Source organism: Choloepus didactylus, chromosome 3 (genome assembly GCF_015220235.1).
Source record: "Choloepus didactylus isolate mChoDid1 chromosome 3, mChoDid1.pri, whole genome shotgun sequence".
NCBI classification, from domain to species: Eukaryota; Metazoa; Chordata; class Mammalia; order Pilosa; family Megalonychidae; genus Choloepus; species Choloepus didactylus.
The window spans coordinates 155,318,782-155,343,418 of record NC_051309.1 but is presented as its reverse complement, the minus strand read 5'-3'; the positions used below and the strand labels follow the sequence as shown (position 1 = coordinate 155,343,418).

Below are 24,637 nucleotides of genomic sequence, written 5' to 3'. Positions count from 1 at the left end.
GACAAAGTATTAAGAAAGTACTACAACTGATTATGATCTTTGCACTGAGTGGTACTCAACTGCCTGAAATAGTTCTGTTGAAGAAAAAGCACCTGCTGCAGGATTGTTTATGGCAGGATGCACGGAAAACACCATAAATCCTTTGGGTTCTTATGCTTGGCAAAAGGGATGGGAAGTCATTGCTTTCATCTAAATGATGGAAGCCAGAGGAACAAGAAGAAATCAAGGGATGGCAGCCTGCTTTCATAACTAGATTTTAAATTTGTATTAAAAAAATTGTTTGTAGTTTTTATGAATCAAAGAATTCAGTTCCATGCAGTGCCCTGAAACAAACTGGGAACTAATCAGAACGGAGAATAATTGTGGCAAAGAGACCATTTAGTGGTAGGGGCTGCTTCCTAGGAAATAAATCAGCCAAAATGACTTCTTCCGTCAGCTGTGGCGTATAATATTGAGTAGAGGTTTTCTGACTTCTTGTGGTCAACAGTACCTGGGGTGTTTGACAGAATTTCAATTTAGAGAGTGTTCTCCCCAGTGATCCAGACTGAAATGGGGGGACTTGGGGCCCTCATGTTAAAACCCTGGGTGATTCTGATAGAGGTGATCTGAAGACCCTCCTTTTAAAATTTCTAATGCAAGTGGTGGCCATTCTTTAAAAAGTTGATGTTTCTGCTTTTTTGCTAAGTGTTGGTAAAGAAAAGATACCTCCAATTTAAAAGGTCATAATTTGTACTTAACCATGAATTAATATTATATAGTTCATCATTTTTTGTGTCACGGCTAAAATAATGTACTAAATAAAAGGATATTAACACTTAATTTCTGCCTTATTAGGATAAAATTGACTTCTATATCCACAGTCTGGACAAATTAATGGGGTTCTATAGGTAGTCACTCAATCTGCATTCTATCAGTTCTCTAAAATGGACTGATCAGATTTTCCCCATCTTGTGTTTGAATTAAAAATGTGTAGTGATACTGATGCTCTTTTCAGGATAGGGTGTGGGCAAACGTGGGGAAGAGCCTGAACTGCATTATTGCTATGGTGGATAGGCTGACTGAAGCCGACGGTGGCAGAGAAGGCAGTGGTGGCGGCAGCAAAGATGGAGAAAAAGACCCTTCGCTAGCAGACTCCGTCACATCTCACCCGAGGGGTAAGGAATCATTTTTTCCCAATCATTGGCTGAGTAAATAAAATGAAAAAGTCATGATAAAATGAGAAAAAGAGGAGTTAATAGTGCCTTTGATGAAAGTGCTGATAGCTTGCTTTTCCACTGCTCTGGCTTGGATGATGGAAGACTATTTATCAAATTGCATCTCACTTGTGTTGCAATGCTCTTTTTTTTTTTTCTTTCCTTCATTAGCTACATAAAAACCTTCTTGAAAGAATAACATTTTTTTCTTTTAAAGGGTCTGACATAGTTTAATCTACATTTACACATTGCTCCAAAACTTTATTAGAGAGAAAAGCATCTGCCTTTAACTCTTAGCAAATTTGGAATATATCAGGACACTGTATCTCAAAATGGTTCCTGAACAGAATACAGTGTGATAGAATGCTTTTGCCTTATTCTGAGAAATATTTCTTTGTGAATTATCTCAAGCACATATAGAAAGTTTTGATTTTGAGGAATACGCTTATGCATTATTCTAAAAACAGTTATAAGGCTAGACTTTCATGGGTACGTGTATATACACCTGGGCATATATATACATATAAAAACACATGTGAGTTTATATGTGTCTATAGATAGATGTAATTAGATACTTTCAAATGTATGACTCATTAGAAGGTTGCCTAGCAAATATGATAAAATTTTAGCCATGGTTTTGTAGCTATAAATGACAAAGTAGGGTGGCTTTGATTAATGTTGAAAACAAAAACCAAGACTAAAGTATTGGCATTTCTTTATGGACATGTAATCTGCTGTTAGAGTCATGCCAGCTCTTTTGCTAGGGATCTTAAGCATTTGGAAAGGGTTTGGAGAGTTTTGTCCAACACTTTTCTTCTGCAATCTGTTTTTCTTTTACTTTAACCAAATGAGTCATAAGAAATTATGAACACTTATAAAATTAAATTTATGTTTTCCCAATTTGTTTTCTTGATTTTTCATTATTCACATTTTCATCAAGAGTTTTAATTATGTGAAACATCAATCTCTCACCACCTGATTAATGGTAGATTTGATTCTAAATTAAACTTGTAAACCATGGTTTTCTAATGTTTTCTTATTGTAGATGGTCTCTCTTCCTCTACAGTACATTTATGTAGGTGAAAGCTAACACTAATGCTCATGTTCACACCTCCTTGGTCTATCTGTATATGGGGATTTTATTTTTTAATAATGTCAGTTTTATTAGTTAATGAATTGAGTACAGTTCTGTAACTGTACATGAATCAAAATGAAAGCCTGTCTTAACTATACCATAAAGAAATAGTACACTTCAGTTTGTTCTAATTGAACATTCATTGACTACCAGCTGTGAGTCAGACAATATGATGGGCTCTGGAAAATGAGGTGAGTAAGCAGAATCCATTTTAGTGGCTTATTCTGTCCATTGATGGGTTTTGAAGATTTATTATTTTTTGGCAGAAACAAGATAAGGGATACTGCAATTTGTTACATTTTTTCATGTTGTTCCTTCCCCAAATTCTCATTGAAGAGAATAAAATTCCAAAATGTGTGAAAGAATTATACATTTTATTCATATCTTGTGTTTTACCAGAAAATGTATCTGCATGATCAAAAATACCTTTTAAAAACAAAAACCATTCAGTAGATAAAGCATCTGTAAAATTAGATGAACATGAGGCATTGTTTGGGTATAGTTTAAAACCGGATAGAAAATGCTGCAAATGGGTCAGCTTCATGAATGATTAGAGTCAAATTACATGTTGCCTTCTAACTGATTTTTAAAATTACTTCCATGATTTTATTTATTTTATGATTCATATGTATTTCATCCATTCTTTTTTCATGCTATAAGAATTTTTAGCAGATAAGACACTATTTAAATATATAAAGTAAAATATTGCTTTGGTCTGAAAATGATTTAATAAAGTAAATATTGCCAAATAATTTCAATGTTAAAGCTTTTGTTATTTTACATGTTAGAAAATTGTGTATTGAGTTAATGTTCTGAAAAGGATATTAGTACATAAAAGAAGATTTTAACATAGACCATAAATCGATATGTTACGAATGAATCTGTGCTCAGGTATACTTAAAATGTATTGTGTATGTTACTTCATATTTTGAAGTTTGATTAGTTCCTACCTATTATTTTTGTAATAGCATTCCTCTTAAATTAGAAAAAAAACATTCTTTCTACCCCAACTTTTGTCATATAAAGCAACGCAGCAAAGAAATTAGTAATGGCTTTTTAACCTAATATCAAAGCAAATGAATCATCTAAAATTGTGCATTTACCTATACTATTCCTCAAACTATTTCCGACAAAGAGATTTGGGATATGAGTTCACTGGTGATATGTGACCCAATTTACCTATGTTTATAAATTTTATTACAAAAAAAAGATAACCTAGATAATTTGTGGAAAAAGGCAAACAGGATTGTGCATGATTTCTGTGTTCTTATATCAACCAGACATAACCATTTTGAATATTTCCAATGCATGTACACATACATATGCACGCACATATTTTAACCAAATGAGTACATATTATAAATACAAATGTACATTTTGAAATCCCGCTTTTACATTTGACATTTGCATCCTCTAAAAATGAGATTATAAGATATAACTATAAATTAATCCATCTAAAGAGAAAACACTATTTTAGATATCTAATTATTATAAACAATGCTGCAAATAACACCTAAGCATCTTTGAATGTGTAAGTCTTTAACTATGTGTCATGTATTTTCTCCTAAGTTAGATTTCTAGAAGTAGAATTACTTGGTGTGAGGTAGGGAACACTTTATTTTCTATATTTTCTTAACTTTTCATTTTGAAATAATTTTAGACTTACAAAAGGGTTGCAAAGATAGTATAGAGAGTTCTCAGACATTCTTCATCCAGCTTCCCCCAGTGTTATCTTAAATAATCATAGAACAATTACCAAAAGTAAGAAATTAACTTCTGTACTAGATGATGTACTAAACTACAGATTCATTTGGATTTCACTAGTATTTCCACTAATATTCACATATTAAGTTCCGCAAATATTTTAAATCAGTTTCTAATTTAAAATCAATGTTTTACATGGTTTTGATTGTGATGTTTTATATTGTGTATTATATTGTTACACATTTTTAAATCTCACAGTTTAAGTCAACCCTAAAAGAGTCAGTTGTTATTTCCTCATCACCATCCTTTATTTTCACATTTTAGCCACAACTTATATTGATTTTGCTGGTATATATTATAATGGTTAAACGGATGGTCTTCTGCATTGTTACTACTTTTATCCAATCTTTTAGGTTCCTTGATAACCTGCAGATAATTCCATCATGTTAATTAACTAATTTTTTTTTTAATTGTAGTTTTGAAGCCTTCATTTTTTGTTTAGATCCAGGGTTTTACAATCTACCTTTTATTGATTTCATAAATTTCTCTATGGGATTAATACAAATAGTGCCAATAAAAGTACAACTTTCTCTACTGTTCTGAACACAGATAGAATAACAGTCCTATATTCTATAGCTTATAAACATAGTCTTGTGTTTTCTTAACAAAGATTGTTCTTTCATTTTCAATACTGTTAAATACATTTCTGAGACATCCACTGTATGTGTAGCAACACCTGCCTTTAATTTCACAGTGAATTGGGAATTTAAGAATAAAATCATTGAATATTAGAATCTCCAATTTTGTTGTGACCCTAAAGATTATGAAGTTAAACTTCCCAAATTATGTTAAGAACCCTATGCACAACGTCTCTGCCAATTTTAACCCAGGTTTTCATACTCTAGTGATAGAAAACTGTTTTTATTTTCTGGAGCTTCATACTCCAGATGTTGATTCAAATATATTTCCTTTAATTTTACCCAGTGGCCCAGGTCTAATTCTTTGCAACAAACAGAAGTGATTAACTTCCTTTTTTCCCACATTATAGCCTAGCACATATCTGAAAGCAACCATCATGTTCTTTTGAAATTGTCACTTTATTGGTCATTTTTCAAAAGAATGACTTAAAGCAATTCCAATGATTGCTTTCTTTGAAACTTCTTTGTCTAGGTGCCTCCCAGGACTAAGCACATTGATCCAAATTATAACAGGGGAGGACCGCTTCCCTACTTTTATACACTGTTCTTCTATTAATGACATGTCAGCTCACATTAGCTATTTCAAAAGCCAAATTTTATTAACTCCATTGATACTGTAAGCCTTGCTAAATTTGACCTGTCAGACTTCTCAATATTTAAGATGCATTTAAGCACCAATACATGCTAGACATTTTGAAATATTAGGGACATGAGGATGATTCAAACACATTCCTGTATCTCAATTCTAGAGAAAGAGCTGGATGTGTAAACAAATGACTGCAGTATAATGTACTTTTGACTACACTCTAGTAAATACCTACATCTTTCATCCATCACATCTACTGTCCTACTCAGATTTATTACATTCACACTTAATAAAAATTTCCTGTTTATGCATTGAAGTAAAAATAAAAATTGTGGGAAAACAGAGCTAAATGTAAATACTTGAGGTACATCACTAAAACTTTATGCATTGGAATACATTTGGTAATCACTACCTTTTGGGGATGTATGTTCAACCAGTTATCTGGTTATTTATTGCATGGCCTGTATTTCTCCATCTTTCACAATCATGTCATGATATGCCCTAAAAAAGGTCAAACATCCTATGTCATTGAATACATTTTCCTGTCCTACCAAGCTATAAACCCTGTGAAAAAGGAGATGAAGTTCCTGTGACATAATTTTTCATAATGAGCCCATGCTGGCTTCCAGTCATCACAGCTTCCTCTTACAGGGATGTTAAATATCCATGCAGATCATGGAATTCTAACCACTTACATTGGTTAGATTTTGTTTCTAGTTTCTTGGTCCACCTGTCATTTCCTCCTTCATAATTCCCCTTTAACTTGTAAGGCAAATGTTCTGCTACGATCTGAGAATTCACTATTTTTAGGGCATCTTTTACCTTATCTCTGGCTGCCTCCAGTTCACACAATTGTCTGATGACTACCTGGGATATACCAACAATTTATCACCAGTTCTGCACAGCCTGCTAATGACAAAGATTAGTATAAGAAAAATTCACCCCAACCTCCTAAAAGGGACAAATCCAAGGTTTGAGCTTGATTCCCAAGAATCAAAGAATCTTCCCATGGAAGAGAGGCACTAAATTTGTGTTAGCTGAAAGAGAAAGGGGAAGAATCTTTTGTTCATTCAGCAGATATTTTTTCAAGTGTCTGCCCTACGCTAGGCACTGTATCTTGGATCATATTCATTCATGTTCTGTTCTTGCAATCTGGTGGGTGAGCACATTGTATTTGAAAGGAGATATCCAGTCAGAGATTTTCCAAAGGCAGTATAGACAGGATAAAAGATTTAGGAAAGGAAGTGTATGTTTGGTAGACATAAGCTGATAATTAAAGAAACTAGATAAAATTTAGAGAGAAAGAAAAGGAAAAGATGAGCAAAATCCACCACACAGAGCCTTAGGGCCCAGGGATTAGCCTCAGCAGAGATTTAAGAAGCATCAAAGGATGAAAATAAGATGCAGCTGGGAGAAGAAAAGGAGAGTGTGGGGTCAAACATACATAACAAGGGTATCTGAAGAGAAGAAGTAGTCACGACAGCTAACACTTACTATGCTCTTGCTATGTGCCAAGCACTTTGCTAAGCCTGTACATGCATTGCCTCCATCCTCCTCACAACAAACCAATGGGAAAGTTCTGTTTTTGTCCCCACTTTATAGACATGGAAGTTAAGCAACTTGTCTAAGATCATAGCTGCTGGGCAAGGCTTTGAATCCAGTCAGAGTAACTCCTGATTGAATTAGTCAAGAAGAATCAGTGGTCCTCAGAATATCTGTTAGAAAAAGGGACACTTACATTTTAAGAGCAGCTTTGCATATAGATTTGCTTGCCTTATACTTGCCCCTAGTATCTTAATGAATATTTCTCAGGTAGACATACCTAATGCTTCATGTTTTGAAAATTTTCTCCTTATCTTTAGCCCTAAATTCCTCTACCTCCACCTACCTTTTCATAGCTCTTTGATATCTTCTCCCACTTTACCGGCTTCCTCCTTCATGATCTTGCCATGTGAAACTATTTTGAGAACTCACCTTGTGCTTTTCATTGCTGGGCCTTCAAAGGTTTGAACATCTCCACCTTCTACCTGCTCAAACTTCACATCCTTGCACCTTCTCTCACCCCTGAGGCCAGAGTCCATTTTTTGGATTTGAGACCAGTGCAATGCACAGGAACCCACCCTCAGAAGGGCCCCAGGACTCGGGGCTTAATGGTCTGCAGTTGTCCTCTTGAAATTCTTAATTTTATCTTTGTTTTTATGTTTTGTAAATTAAGTCCAGTGAGACAATGAAGCATGTGCCCTGGTCTTAGAAGCTCAGCTAACATGGTGCCTTCCACCAACTTTTCCATCCCCAGCCTTTCTCTTTTGCCCCAGCAAGGGCCTGGTCACGTATGTGGGGTCAGGACTCTGGGTGCCTTTGAGGGTCTGCACTGCACTCACATATTACTGAGCCCAAGGGAATGTGATGTTAGACAGTAAACTAAAAACACCATTACATGTCGAGAGAGCTACCACAGAAGAAAGGAAAAATCATTTTGCTGCTTTTTGAACCTGAGGCCCCTCCTTTTTATTGTTTCACAGGGCTCTGCAATTATCAAATTATGTAGCCAGTCCTACTGCATAGTGTTAGTTGTCCCCTTTGCGTGTCACCAACACAGGTTATTCAAACTCTCTCAAAGCATTATCACATTTCATTCAGGGATTGCACGTGCAAAGGCCCACACTCCTTATGTGGGGTGCAATGGATGGAAACTGAGACAAACTAGGGAGGATATGATATGTCCCATCAAAAGGCACCACCACTCCAGCTCCAGCCAGTCATTTCCATGGCAGAATATGGGCCTAAAGTTACCAATTCATCTGATTTTTCATATAAATCTAAATTCAATTTTTAAATTTCAATAATTGGTGTTTTAAAAATGGTTAGAACACTAGGAAGTCTAAATAAAATACTTTTGCAGGCCAAATAAGATTGGCCTTTGGGCCAACTATTTTGAAACCTCTGTAACTCTCATATATTTTAAATATTATCTCCCCTATTAGACTTGGCTCTGTGAGAAAATATGCTAGGGTTTTGTGATTTGAACTTGAATTTCCAGAGCTAAAATAATTCCTGGCAAACTGTAGGAGTCTAACATAGTGGAATAAAGGCCTAATCACCTTGATTTAAAACTAACACCCTACAAGAAATGCTTAGGCAGTTTTTCTTGATATTATTCAGTGAATTTTTTCAACGTATTTTTATATTCACATACACATGCATAAAGGCACTAATGTTCTCCGAACATATGCTCAACATTAGATAATTATTTCAGTGGTTTTATAGTATATAACAGATCCATTTTATTTTGTAAAATACAAAGATTTAAACACAAAGCATCGATTTTCATCAAAAGGTTTAAATACTAATAGTTCTGAAATCATTAATTTCTACATGTAAATGTTTGGAATTTCACTGGAAAAAATACAGTGAATCAGGCTTTTAAAAACTAATGGACAGTAGGAGAAACAATTTTTAAAGTATGCTAGCTACTTTTAAATACTTGGTAAATAAATAATGTAAAGATACACAGGAAACTTTTATTATAAGCTTAGAATTTCAATAATTAATACTTAGGAAATTTTGAATATCTGGTCTATCAGAAAGCTACTGTTGTTTCCCTTAAAAACTGTGCAATGAAATATAATATAACAGAATGCTTGGCTCAGATCCAGGAAGGTTGGCAAGTCCACTATTTGCTGCTTCCTTGAATATGTGAGCTTCAGCAAGTCATTTAAATTGTCTGGACCTGACTTTCTTCATTGCTAAAATGAAGATCGTCTGCAAATTTCTAAGGTTTCTTCCAGTTCTAAACTTTTATAGTATTAAAATAATAATGCTACATTATTAAACATGACTTTTTTCTTTCCTCTCAGTCACTCACCATATTTTAATTGAATACCTACTATTTGCCCGACAGTATTCTAGACTCTGGGGATACATTAATGAACAAAACAGACAAACATACCTGCCCTCCTGAAGTCTATAGTCTAGTAGGGAAGAGACATTTAAAAATAACATAAGAAATAGATACTTTACATAATATGTTAATGATGGCAAATTCTATGTTAGCAGAGTGAGAGGATTTTGGAGTACAGGGCAGGAATTGCAGTTTCGTGGACTGGTTAATGTAAGCTCGAATAAGAAGTTGCTGTTTGAGTAAAAACATGAAAGAGGTGAGGGGTTGAGCCATGTGAACATCTGGGGAAAGGATATACTAGACAGAGAAAATAGCTAGAACAAAGACCTTGTGGCAAAATTATGCCTGCAGTGTTCAGGGAATAGCCAGGAAGCTGCTTTGGTTCCATGTAAGTGGAGGGGAGAGAGTAGAAGATGAAGTTAGAGGGGGATTTTGGGGGAAGGATCACATAGGGCTCTTGTGCTGACTTTGGCTTTTATTCTGAACAAAATGGAGATGCAACTGGAGGGTTTCGAGAAGAGGATTAACCTAATTTGACTTAGATTTTAACACATTGTCTGTTGTGTTGTGTTGGTGGAAAGAGTATAGCCAGGTATAGACAAGTTAGACATGATAGTGGCTTGGACCAAGCTGTGGTAGTGGAAGTGATGAAAAATAGGCATATTGTGGCTATGTTTTGAAGGTAGTGCCAACAGGGTTTTCTGATGGCGTGGATGGAGAATGAGAGAAAAGGCAGAGACAAGAAAGACTCAAAGGTTTTTGGCCTGGGCAACTGGAACGATGTGGATGGCCATAACTAGTTTGGGGAAGACCCTAGATAGAATGGGTTTGGGGAAGAAGAATGGGAACCATTTGGAACATGCCAGGTTTGGTATGCTTAGTATGACGATGCACTTGTATATAAGAATCTTGGATTCAGGAATGGTTCAGGGTAAAGATATCAATTTAGAAATTGTCAGCTGTGGATGGTACTTAAAGCCATGAGACTAAGTAGCTTTAACAAGTGATTGAGTGTACAGGGAAAACAAAATGGCATAGATTATACCTGGGCACATTCCAATGTTAGGTCAGAAAGTAGTGGAAGAACCAGCAACAAAGTTGCATAAAGTGACCATGGGGTAGGAGAAATACCAAGAGAAGATGATATCCTGAAAGCCAAGATTAGAAGATATTTCTAGGCAGGAATAATCACATGCCTAATGCTACTGATCAAGTAAAATGAGGACTGAGAAGTGACTTTGGGTTTAGCAGTGTCAGAGTCATTGGTAACACTGACAAGAGTAGCTTTAATAGAGTGGGTGAGGGTTAGAACTGAGCACAGTGGGTTAAGAGGAAAGGAAGTAAAGCAAATGGAGGCAGCAGGTACAAACAACTTTTTAGAGGAGTTTCACGGAAAGGAAGTAGAGAAATAGACCCTACAGAGGGAATTGGGGTCAAGAGAGGGTTATTTGTTAAAGATGGAGAGTAGCAGTATTTCTGTGAGCTGAGTGGAATGATCCAGTATAAAAAGGAAATACTGCTAATTTAGGAGTGAGGGAAACGATTGCTGGATTGATACTCTTAAGGAAGAGGGGAGGAGACCTGGTATGCTGTTAGAGGACCTGGCCTCAGCTAAAGAACCAACAATTCATATCCAGAAATAGGAGAAAAGTAACAGCATAAAGAACAAATGTTGGTAGGTGGATAGATATGGTGGCAGCATGTAGAAATTATTTTATAATTGTTTCAATTTTCCTTTGGGGTAGCGGCTCACATTTAGTGATTGCGTGATAAGTGCTAAAATCAGTTTTAAACATATTGTCTGTGCTAACTCATTTAATTCTCACAACACTCAGGAGGTAATTATACAAAGTTAGTGGAAAAAGAGATAGAATTGAGATAACACTCACATGCATATTCCAGGCAGATACATGGTGGTCTGACTGCAGAGCCTGAACTCCTTACAGCTAGGATGCACAGTTTCTGTTCTTTCCAGGATAAAGCATCTCTAATCTTACTCTGTACAGATAACATTTTGCTGTCACCCGTTTAGCAAAATGTTACATTTTATCAGGTACAAATTAGTGATAGTATGGGACAACTTCATGAAAGCCAATCCTGTTTGCATCTCTTAAAGGTTTACTGTGGAGTGGCGCCTTACACAAAACTTAAGAATTGCATGTAGTCATAATTACACTTGAAAATTTGCTGAACTTATTCATAAACACCACAGAAAAACTGGGATAGAGGGAGGAAAAGGGAGAGTCATGCCTCCTATCTGGAGACTTTGAGGCATATGACTTTTGAGTGGAATGACCTGAGAAATACACTGTTTACATTGATGTTTATTTACTTGTCTGCTTAGTCAGCACTATTAAGTTAAATCTATATACATGAAGCTCTGTTGCATTTGCAGAAATCAAAAACTAGCAGAGTGTAATCCACTGGCCTTGAACATGACCAGAAATCTGCTACACTGGCTTAGTTCTATCTGGGGTAGAAATGTATCACAATTCCCTCCTCTGGATGCCTGTGTGCTAATCAGGCTTCAATCAACCCAGTAAACTCTTCAGTCTACTACCTCTTCTCAACCTTAGGTGAGAGACAAAATTTAAATGGCAAGAGCTCTCTGATGTAGACATGTTGCTAATTTCAGGGGGCTCCATGACCTCTGACCTATGACCTATGCATTTTCTTCTTAAATACCCAGTCTGTTTGTAGGCCAGAGTCCTGAAGTTACACTTTATTTAAAGCCAAAAGACAAAGTAAACCCAGTGAATGTGAGTGTGTGACTCCTCCCAGTTCAGTATAACCCAAATTCAAAACTTGTGCGCTACAACAAATACAGGAGTTGTTTGATTAATGGATTTAGTTCCTGGAATCTGTCTTAGCAGAATTTACTTAAGGCTTTCAACTTTGTGCTATGAAATGAGAAGTTTAACCAGGATATCTTTTGATGCATTTCCTTTGCTATTTTTGTAAGAGCAAGACTGAAAAGTTTTATGACACTGTGTTCTCAAGCTGGCAGGGTTTAAACAAACAAGGTTCCCGTAACATGAGAAAAGGTTGCTTTGTTCTTCTCATAGAAGTTTGTCTCGAACTGGCAATGTCCCTCATTTCTAAAATAGTTGGAAGGTGAGAAGACAGTTCACAAACCTTGGCCATAGGCCAGCGGACACTAAGATAATTAGATTTTAAAATACATATACATGCTTATCCTTTGTTTCAGTACCCTTGGCGCCTTAGAGGTTGCTGTGAGGTAGAGGCCATGGAAGGTGCAGCCTTCATGTACTACCTCCCTCCCAGGGTCCCCACAAACCTTGCTTCCCTTTGCCCTTCCCATTGTTTCTAGATTTGGCCTTCTGCTTAGCTCTTGACCCTTTGCTCACACATACTCTGCACCAATCTGTTTCCCACCCCTACCTACCCCCATTCCCTACCCCTAGTATGGTGACTATCTTCTCCCAGTTTTCCATTGATTTTACTCTATAACCTCCAGTTCAACATTCACTTCCATTTTATTCCCCCTCTTTCCAAGTCCTTGAGTCAGCTCAGTGCGTTCCCTCTGCCCTTCCATTAACTCATATAGCTCCCTCCAGTTTATCATTGTGGGGCATCTGTGAATGGGTCTTCACATTGTCAAACCAAACATTCTGCCCAGACTTTATTCAGACAAAGTCTCACTTTATGGGTGCTCACTACCTGCTTGTCATGTAGACTTTCTTGAACTCCCTCCACATATGACTTCCTTCAATGCTCAATAAATGAAATAACCATGAACAAATGTGATCCTCTCTCCACTCACTTCTCTTTTGCCTCTAAACTCTTAACTTTCTAAACTTGTTTTATCACTATCCCAGTAGCACTTTCATATACTCCCTTATGTTGTAGGCATTATTTATACTGCTTACTCTCCCCTCTGTTTTAAGCTCCTTGAGGGTATGGGCAATGAGTTATAGATATTGACATCACCCGTAGGACCTGGACATATAAGCCATCCCATTTGTACAAAGAATGCATGTATTCCTCATGATGGCAATGGAAAAAAGGGAAAATGTGATACAAGAAAAAGAGGTTAGCATTTATTAAAGTAAGATAAATAGATACAGATTGGTTTTTCAGTTCCTGGACTGTAAACAGCAGATGGAGTATAAGGACAGGGAGGGATGGGGGTCAGGAAAGCTTGGAGGAAGACATTTTGTGTAGCCAAGCCTCAGTGGGGACTTCCGTCTCCTGAATTACTCATTCATTGTCTGGAAGTATCCATGCCACGTATCCCTGGGATATGTCCACATATTTTGATACTATTATGGGCAGGTGTCAAGTCCACAAAAGGTGTTTATAGTTATGTTGCCACATGTATTCTATTCATCCAAATGAGTTTAGCTGTAAAATATTTGGAGAGGAAGACTTACCATTAATAGACCTATCTGAGTTAAGGTGTTGCAATTATAAAATTATCCCTGAAAGGCAGGGTCCTCACTCAGAAGAGTACATTGGTAGCCATATCTGAGTTGAGGCCCTTTTTATGGCTGCAATGACTATTTGAACAGGGATATCCATACCCTACTCTCCCTCCCCAGCCATGTACCCTTCTTTCAACCATTGCCACTTCTGTGCTACTGAAATTTAGACTTGTACAAAAGTCCCAGTTGGCTGGGGTAGGGTCTGTGCACTCCTCATACCTTGGGAATTTTATCATCCTCCTTTAAGGCCATTCTGATTTCTTGACTTCACAGTTCATCCTCCTCTCAACTTAGATGAATCCTAAGAATTAGGCTCGTTTCTTCTTCTCTTATCTCTTTGCATAAAGTTTAACAGACATGCAACCTTTTAGCTTTTCTTTTTCTTTTTTTTGGCATGTCTGAAAAGTTGTGATAAAAATAACAATGGCTACAAGCTTTCGTGGAAGTCAGTTATTTTAAATGAGCAAAGAAGACCAAGCACTTGAGAAGAAAATGGCTCAGAAATTGGAAAGAAAGCATTAAGCTCTGCTACAGTTGGTTGGTTTTGGCTTTTATTTTTCTCCTGAGGAACATAAGAGCCACTAAGCTTAGAGGACCTGAACATCCTGTACAGAAAATAGATGGTGTGTGGAGGAGGTGAGGGGGGCACCTGGCATTCGTTCTTTGAATCCTTCAGAGAACTTCACTTGAATACATTACAGAAGCACGTAAAGGGCTAGAAAACAGAGCCTCGGCTTGGATGGCTTCCAACACACTTCACAAAGCTCAGGAAAATCTCAGTTAAGCCACACATATTTTATGTTTTCTTGACGAAAGACTCTGCTTTTTGGTCTCAGGGTTAGGAAGCATCAGAAAGTTTTTATATAGACACTAAAGGATTCTCTCCATATTTTCCTTTGTCATTGAACAGAGCCCCGGGGATAGAATTCACGATAAGAGCACTTAAGTGCCTGCCAGGCCAGTTAACTTGTGTGAGAGGTGTTGTGCGTTGACTAAGTTGCAGGAGGCCCTTAGCTCCTCAGCTTTGGTGGGTAGATCACCACGCTATGCATATATTCCTAGCAGAAACTTGATGAAGAAAGTAAACTTGGAAGAGTGAGTATGTGTATTTCATGATTTCTTGGCCTAGATAACGCAGAAAGAACACCATCTTCACCCTTGCCAGGCAGTGGCTTTATAGTGATTGCGAAACAAATGTCACGTGAACAGTGAAGTATGCAGAGACACAAATGTGAGAGAAATGACAGCGATCTCAAGAGTGTCACCCGCTGGAGCTAATTTTTTTTTTTTTCCAAAACACTTTTTAAAGAAAAAACTAAGGCACATGCTGTTCCTTTGTGAAAATGTTTTGAATATTCATTGGAGCAAAATGGCCATTTATGAAGTGTCGTCAACCTTTCTTTGGGCTGTCCCACCTTGCGGTGTTTATTTCAGGTCCTGAGAGTTTCCCTGAGTGAGTATTAACAGAGAAGAAAACCTGTAGTCATTGCAATTTGCACTTGCCAGTACTATGCAATTTTCCTTTATCCACTGAACTTAAATTCTTTTCTAGAAAAAAAAATATTTTTAGCTTTCTTACTTAACTCCATAGGAGGTTTACTACTATCTTTAAGACATACTACCTTGTTCACAAAACTTGTAATTTTCTCATTCATAATTAATGTTTTCCTATATTGTAATTTTCCTTAAATTTTAACCATAAAAGGCATGTATAATTATAGTAAATGAAGACACTGGGATATTGTTAGTATCAGACAAGTTTCTAACAATGATCTAGGTTGAGAACATCAGTGGAAACAGCCCACGTCTATTTCATTTCTTCCAGATTTCCACTTCTATCCTAGTAGGATTGGAAATCAGACTCTTCTTTTCTTTTCTCCCTCCCTCCCCATCCTCTCCCTCCCCCACCCTTTCTCTCTTCCTCTCTCTGTCTCCTTCCCTTGTTCTTGTTAGTTATCTGATTGCAATTTATAATTAAGAATCCACTAGTTAAATAAGTCCTAAGGGTATGTTTAGAAGTGATTAAAGAAATTATCCTCGTACTTATGGAGAAGTCTATGAAGTTTCTTTTCTTTTTAAACATTCAAGAACAACCAAAATTTCATTTGAACTGTTACTTGATGTCTTTTAAGGGAAAAAAAGTGGGCACTTGAGTTAACTTTCCATTTTCTAACTAGAAAGAGAATATCACATTCATGACTAAGTTACTGACCACCTGGCATAGGAGAGTATGATGCAAAGTTCTTCAACAATAATATACATGGTTCGGGAACAATGCAATGGCATAAAAAGGTAAATCAACCACTTGCATGAAATGAAGTCCAACTTCGTTCTACTTCAATCTGATAAAGCAGCGCCACCTTCTGTACACTTGCTTTATTTTATGTTTGGGAATTCTTCAGTAAAAACATCTCTGCAGTGCTTAGCAGAAACAAAATAGTTTATGGTCTGTTGTCTTTTAAGATCTATGTATGAGTAGATTTCTTGAAATATTTATTTTCCCTGTGTATCAGTCTATGCATTCATATTGAAAGCAACAATTTACAAGAGAATGGGAGAGAGAATGGAAGATGAGAAAGAGAAAACAATGTAAATATGAAGAATTAAAGGAATCTAGGGTATTTCTTCTTGATGTCTAATAATGTGTCTTATATTCTGAAAATAAGTTCAATGTACCTCATTTTTGCATTTTTACATGTACTCATTGCATAAGAATCAATAATTAACCAATGCTTTTATGAATTGAACCATTGCCCATAGTTCATCCTATGATGCTTATTTTAACCGATTAAAGATTTACCAGCTTTTCATTGAATTCTCCTTTCTCTAGAGTTTCTTATCCCTATCATACAATTTAATTCTATAATAGTTTTTTAAAAAATAATAACTCCTAATATTCCTAATGTATTTCTCATTATAATATCACAGGCATTTACATAGAGGATTAATAAGGGTGTATCTTTTTATTAAATTAGGGTCATTAATTATCCTTTCAACTATTTTGGTTGATTTCATCTAATCTATTACACTACAACACCAAACAAGTAAGTGATGGTAGACGTGGTACAATACTGATTATGATTCCTTTTGTTCATTCCCTATAACTCTTTCAAGGTCTTAACTTGATTTATTGACGACTCACATCAATCACTATGATGCTTACGCTTTTGTGCTGAGAAGCTCATATCATTGCACGTCCTGCCTCATATATAATTTCGCAGCATGCACTCATTCACACTAAATTGTATATGTCATCATATTGTTAATTTCTATCCCTGTTAATGGAAAGTCACACAGTTCAGAATTTATAACATTTGACATTTATCATGGCTTTGATTTCCAAATAAGCTAAAATAGAATATAACTTGTTCCTATATGGTATGGTAAAGTCATATTTATATAATTGAAGCATGTTAAAAATCTACACAAATAAATTGCACAGATGGTTTCAATTTTGCATCCTGGTTTGACGAAAAGCTAGTTGAATCCCAAACACCACCAGAAACTTGATTTTCTCATTCTTGTCTATATCTGAAAAGATTTTTATTATGATTATTGTAACTTTACTCATTCAGTTAAAACTTATTGTGTGTCTACCATCTGTTAGGTACCGGGCTAGGTTCTGGAGATTCAATGATTAAAAGATAAATTCCTTGCCCTCGGTGGAGGAAACATTTGTAGATAGTCCTATAACTGTAAGGGAAAACAAAGTTTGTTAGCACAAAAGGAAGTGGACTCAACCCAGGATTCAGGGAGCAGATGAGAGGAGAATGGAGGAAGCCAGGGCAGGCTTCCTGGAAGAGAAAAAGCCTGAACTGAGTCTGCAGAAATGATGAAGTGTTTGTCATGAAAATAAATAGAAAAGGAGTGTTCTCGGAAAAGATGAGATTTGCATAAGCATTGAGATAAGGGGGCAGGGCAGGTTTGGGGAAATATGCACTGTTCAGTTCACCCAGGACTCAAGATTGCAAGTGAATAAATTCTGAGAGATTAGACTGGGCATGTAGGCACTGGATAATGGAGGCTCTTTCATGAGTTTGAACTTCATTTTGAATGCCTTGATATTTTTAAAGTATTTTAAGTAAGGAAGAGAGAGAGTGATAGGATGGGATTCAAATTCGTTAGAAAGCCCAATCTAGCCAAACTATTGAGAAGGCATTGGAGTAGGGAAAGATTAGAGGACAGGATATCAGTTAGGGAAGGAGCTAGATGGTGATACAAGTGAGAGCAAGGGGAAGATGAACATTTGATCAGTTATTTCAGTAATAGAACTAATTTTATGATCAAGTAAACGTGACAACTACATAAGAAGAAGTCCAGAAAAATGCCAGTTGCCAGCATGGAAAGTTGGTGACACCATCCACTAAGATCCAGGCAATGACTCATTTTAGCTGTGAGCATAGAGGTGAGTAGTTCTGCTGTGGATGTGTTAAATGATCCAAGTGGAGAGATCCAGTGGTGCTGTTCTAGGCATCTGGAGTTAGTTCAGCGGAGAGATTCTGACTGGAGATATTCAAACAGAATCTCAGTGAATCCTGAGTAATACATATGACCTTAGTGAAAATAAAATAAACTGGTCTGTATTCCAAGGCCGTCCTTCATCTATCCCACTGTTCTTATAACCCCTCACCCTCCAGAGGACTGGTATGAACAGTTGTATCCCCTCATCCTTACCCTGAAAGACTGCATGGGAGAAGTGGTGAACCGAGCCAAGCAGTCCCTGACATTTGTGCTCCTTCAGGAACTTGCCTACAGCTTGCCCCAGTGTTTGATGCTGACTCTAAGGAGAGACATCGTCTTCAGCCAAGCAGTAGGTACCTGTTGTTGTTAACATATGCTGACTTGTTACCATACTATCCTGAATGATGATAGACTTCTTTCGGTAGTTTTATTTGTAATGGGGCTCTTTGTTTAAAGTTTTGATGCCCAGTTTTTCTTGCTCATAATGAATATGAGTTGACCATCACATGGAACCAGATGAGACGTTAAGTATTTATTTCTGAGAAGTGATGGCTGAGTCTCTGAAATGTATGTTCCACATCACAAAGCATGGAGTCCATGAATGAAAGTCTAACCCAGGCAGTATTTGTGTTGTGCCCTCTTGTCAACAGACATTGTAAGGAAGGAGACTGCTGCCTTGCTCTATCCATGCAGTTCTCTTATGAACCCTAGGACGGAGTTCCACAGTGATCTCCTCCTCTTTTGTTTATAAAAGAAGTTAGTAGGACCGTAAGGTTTGACTTGGAGATTTGACAGGAACGCCTCTCTTGCCTTCTCCCAACTCCATTTGTGAAGCCAAAGCTGACCTCTGTCACAGCAGCTGCACTGCTAGCTCCTCTTCTTCCCAAGCACCTCCACCCTTGCTATTGATTTTTGTAGACAGAAGACATGGAGGGAAAAGGAGGGCCTCTCTAAACATTTCCAGGCAAAGGAAATATTTTATCCACATTATGTCTGCCCCCCTGCCCGGCCTCACTCTTCGTTGTGTGTTCCATTGGTGAATGGAGCTAACTGTGTCAGTCATGATGCTCTCTACCTTCTTTATGTTTCTTCATTGTGTCCTTTCAATGACTGTGAAATAAATACTTTTATTCTACATGTTAGGGAAAAAAAAAAAAAAAAAAAGAATTTGGAAGGGTTAAATATGGTCCTACTGTTAGAAATGGTAGACAATTCAACCTAACTCCAAAGCCCGTGCTCATTCCCCTTCCTCAGTGCATGCTTCCTCAAGCTTTCTTATATAAACCCTTGCTAGGTCAAAGACCATCAACTTCTTTTAATAAGTATATGTAAACACTGTAGTTTTGTTCCATATACTTGGAATTTTTAAGTTGTCTGTGGTGCCTCAAAATCCTAAAATATTTAAAAATTAAATGAATGTGTTTGCTGACCCCAGTAAATTTTTTCCATGGTTTTTTAGCTTGCTGGATTGGTTTGTGGCTTTATCATCAAATTACATACAAGTTTGCATGACCCTGGCTTCCTACAGCAGCTTCACACAGTGGGCTTGATAGTGCAATACGAGGGACTGCTAAGTACATACAGTGAGTATTACTTCAGTGCGTGTTAAAATTATGTTCCTATTCACCAGGATATTTAGTCTATAGATTTTTTAGTTAAGCATAAAAATGAGAAGTAAACCTTTATTGCAACAAGTATTACAAAAATAATACCTTTTAGTTTTTTACATTCATCTACCTTGTAACTGTACTTTTACCCTCATTATGTTTTAAAAGTGGAATCACACATTATTTCATAGTAGAGTCCTGAGCCATCTGGCTTTTTTTAATATAAAAGGCTCTTTGCCAACATAGCTTTAATGACTTGATTTTAAAGTCCCAGCCCTCTAATGTCTAGAACTCTAATGTTCAATGTACAGTGGCAATTGAGCACTTGAAATGTGTCTAGTCCAAACAAGATGTACTACAGATACAAATCAGCTTACAAAGACTAGTGAAAAAAGAATGAAAATTTGAAATGATATTTTAGATATATTGGGCAATGATATATTATTAAAGTTAATTTTGTCCTTTTTATTTTACTCTTTTAAAAATATGGCTACCAGGAAATTTAGAATTACATACATGGTTTGCATGTTACTTCTTTTTTAATTCATTTACTTATTCATTCATTTAACAAAGATTCACTAAAGATAAGATATTTAAAGATATATTAAGACTGAACAATGCTTTCAAGTTCTGTCATTTGAAAACTAATAAAGTCAAGGCATGTGTTCACCTGGGTTCAGGACCCTCTTCACACCTGTACTGAACACCCTCCGTGTTTTGTTTTGTTTTGTTTTGTTAGAGAAGTTGTACATTTGCAGAAAAAGCATACATAAAACAGAGTTCCCATACACCACCCTATTATTATTAACACCTTGCATTAACATGGGACATTTGTTACAAATCATGAAAGAACATTTTTATTGGATAGCACTTGTCTAGAATCTTACTTAATTGCCTCCCTCTCAAACTTCATTTGTCAGTGTTTTGAAATACAAAACCAGAGTGAGTCTGGATCATTGACTTTAAATTTAACCATTGCTATTATTTCTAGAAATCAAATATCAGTCCTGGCAATGGAAGAAAATCTGCATGGCAATTTATTTCATAACCTGATTAAAATTTCTCTCTCACCTCCCAGCTAATGTGTACATCCTTCCTTCCCTCAAAGGATACATTGACTGCTGGAATCCATTGAAATGTTCTTATTTCATGAAGAAAACCTCAGGCTCTGAGGAAAAGCTTGTAGAATGGATTTATTGCACTCAGAAAGTCATTCAATAAAATGCAAGAACCTATTCTAGCAGGGAGGTGTAGTAGCTAGTGACATTTCCTTCAAATAACATACTTGTAACTAGGCGCCTTTTCCCTTGTTTAGGTGATGAAATTGGAATGCTAGAGGACATGGCTGTTGGCATTTCAGACTTGAGGAAAGTGGCATTTAAAATAATTGAAGCCAAATCCAATGATGTCTTGCCAGTTATAACAGGAAGGCGGTAAGAGATGACCATTTGCTAGAGACCAAGCTGTGTTAGATATGTTGTATTAACTCCTGACAAAGAAACCGAGGGAAATTCAGATTTTGTTTGGGAATTTTTCTTTTGTTTTCTTTTCCTTTTTGGTTTTGATGAGACATAAATGTAGGGGACAAGATGGGGGAAGATCCTGAAAAAAATCCTAGAATTCTCATAAATATTTGTAAATCATTTTGTAGTGGAGTGAATTATGGTAATGCTCTCCCATAAAATATGAGGAATTCAAAAATATGTCATTCATAGAAAGAACATTTTTCTCTTTATTACTGTCCAGTCTAAAGCTCTGGATGTTCTTACTTTTGCGGGAATCATTTGGTTAATAGCATCATAATTCTTGAGACAAGTTTAAATTAAATTCAGTTAAAAGCAGCAACATTTTAGAAAAGATGTATTCCTATGTAAGGGGCATATACCACCATTTTTCTTAATTATTTTTGACAATTCACTCTAAGACTGTAAGATTTCCAAGAAGGGCTTTAAATAAATAGCTTTGAAGGTCAGTATATGATGGGCAAAATATCCAAATTAATTAAGAAAAAATGATAGTGTGTCAAAAGACCTTCAATGGAAGAATTATATTCTGTAACAAATCATTTCAATCATAAGTCCTTCAAATTTTAACCATTCTGGTGTTTACCCTTTTAAGTGTTTCATGAGGGTATTTGAAATTTGAAACATTCTCAGGTAACAATGAAAACATATGAATGGATGTAGGAGCCCTTCTCTGCTAGAGAGAGAGAAGAGAACAAGTATAAAAGTAAAAAATGAACTTGTTCTCCTAAGGTAAACTTAGGATAATTATTTTAACTTTTGTGAGAAGGATGCCCAGAACCACATGGTTAAATGAAAAGTGACTGTTTCTTACAGCTCAAAGAAAAACCACATCTTCATAAAACTAAATATTTTATCTGGAAACTAATGCTTAATTTGCCATTCACTGGAAAAAAGAGGAATAAAACTGACCATTCACATGTCTCAAAAGCAGTACAACTCTGTTTTACTGTGTAGGTTGTTACCAAAAGTGAGAAGCTGATACTTTTATTACAGGCCATGACATTTGGTACAGGCAATGTGCAGGATACTTTTTCTGAGAGAGCTCTTCAGGATATACCTAAATTCAAAAGTTGTCATACAGGTGGGGGTGGGACTTCTAGAATGATAGACTGAGCAGTTGGCAAATCCTCTTCTCAAAAAGTGACATTGCAACCAAACAGAATTGTCCAAAATGACTATTTAAGGACTAAGAAAATAAAAAAAAAAAATTCCTACAACAAATTTGAAAGTATTTACTGATGAAAAACTAGTGAGAAGAGTAGGAGTCTAGTGTTTTTGCCAGGTGCTGCAAAAACCCCAGCTCTGTCAGTAGTTTTACTGGGGCAAAGCAGGCCATGAAAATCAATGGCTTCACTACTGAGGAGACTGATTTGATTTGGATTGAGGAGCAGAAAAATCACACACCCTTGAGAGTTGTCAAAAAAGTAGTGATTTGGGTAGCAAGTAATTAGGGAAAGCCAACATCAGAGCTAGACTGAGGTTGCAGTCCTGTCAAGCAATGTATAGGGGGTTATCCAGACATTTAAAAAGGAGAACTGAGAAATTAGTCATACTGGACCCAAGAAACTCCCATATGTCCATGGTGTTCTAGAAGCCTGAGTACATGTGCAGAGCTTCTCACACACTCAGAAGTCCACACATCCCTGGTTGAATATGAAACTGCATCCTGTAGAGGAAATAAAAGAGGATACAGTAAAATGTAAAATATGGGACATACTTGAACTTTGATGCATTCCCAATCCACACACAGGTCTGTCCAATGGAAAAAGGTAGCAGACATACTGTCTGACTGCTATGCTATGCTGACACAGGGGCAACCCCCAAAAAGGCTAAGATTGACAATAAAAAGAAACAAAAAACTGAACAGAGGTATCAGTGGCAGTCCAACATGCAGAAGACAATCTACACAGAGTTTTTCCAGGCAAGTTACTAAACAAATAAACAAACAAATACCAACAACAACTCCCGGGTGGGTGGGGGATCAGAATCCATTGTCGCTACAACGTTTTAGTATTGAGAAGAAACAGGAAAATATGACCCATACTCAGGAGGACAAAAAAAAAGATCAGTCAGTATGAAACTGTATGAGAGAGTATAGATGTTGAACTTATAAGACAAAGACTTGAAAGTAAGTAATATAAATATGTTCAAAGAACTGAAGGAGATCATATTTAAAGAATTAAAGAGAAATATGACAATAATGACTACTCATATAGGAAATCTCAGTAGAGAGACTATAAAAAGAACAAATAGGAATTCTGAAGTGGAAAGTATAATAACTGAAATGAAATGTTCTCTAAAGATGCTCACAATCAGATGTGATAAGGCAGAAGAAAGAATCAATGAATTTGAAAATAGGTGAATAGAAGTTATCCAATATGAAGAAGGGAAAAAAGAAAGCATGAAAAAAATGGACAGAACATCAGAGGCCTGTGGGAGATCATTAAGCATACTAACAGACACAAAATGTGAATCCTGCAAGGATAGGATATAGAGAAAGTATTTGGAAAAAAAGGTGAAAAACAATGGCCAAAAAGTCCAGAATCTGAAGAAAAACAATTATCTACAGGTCAAAAAAATTCAACAAACTTCAAGTAGGATTAAAAGAGAGAGGGAGAGGGAGATGTACATCAAGACACATGACAGTTAAACTGCTGAAAGTCAAAGTCAGAGAGAAAATCTTGAAAGCTTCAAGAGAAAACAGGGAACAGGGGAACAACATCACAATTTCAGGTGACTTCTTATCAGACACAATGGAGGCCAAAATGCAGTGGGATTATATATTCAAAGTGGTAAAAGAAAAACTGTCAACCAACAATTTTGTCTACAGCAAAACTGCTTTTCAAAAATAAAAGTAAAATAAAGATATCCTTAGATAAACAAGACTGAAAGAATTTGTTGCTAGAATCCTACTTTATGAGAAATACTAAAGGGGGAACCCTTCAGGCAGAAAGGAAATAGCAGTTACACCAGATGATTACTTGAATCCACACAAATAAATAAACAATACCAGAAAAATGTAAATATATAAGTAAATAAAAGACTATATGAATATATTTTACCTTTTCTTAACTAAGTTAAAAGATATTAGTTTGGTTAAAACAGTAGTTATAAAACTGCATTATTGGGCTTAAAACGTAAAATACATAATATATGTGGCAATATTAGTTTAAAGGAGGGGTGAGGGAATGGAGCTATATTGGAGCTGAGGTTTTGTATTAGACTGGAATTAAGTTATGATTAATCTGAAGTAAACTGTGATAATTAAAGATGCATATTGTAATCCTTAGAGCAAATACCAAGAAAATAATTTTTAAAAAGTAAACAAACGATCAACAAAAGGCTTACAATACTACACTAGAAAATGTCTGTTTAAGACAT

The 24,637-nt window shown here is 36.2% G+C and overlaps 1 protein-coding gene across 4 annotated transcripts in view; it reads left to right on the top strand.

The window, feature by feature from the left end:
* The window catches only part of INPP4B (inositol polyphosphate-4-phosphatase type II B), an 877,116-nt gene that overhangs the window by 761,238 nt on the left and 91,241 nt on the right, over positions 1-24,637 (top strand). For all 4 annotated transcript variants that reach the window (XM_037830718.1, XM_037830717.1, XM_037830719.1 and 1 more), the window contains 4 exons: positions 995-1,154; positions 18,300-18,472; positions 19,583-19,706; positions 21,046-21,163. In XM_037830718.1, the coding sequence (XP_037686646.1) occupies positions 995-1,154; positions 18,300-18,472; positions 19,583-19,706; positions 21,046-21,163 (575 nt within the window). The remainder of the gene's footprint in view (positions 1-994; positions 1,155-18,299; positions 18,473-19,582; positions 19,707-21,045; positions 21,164-24,637) is intronic.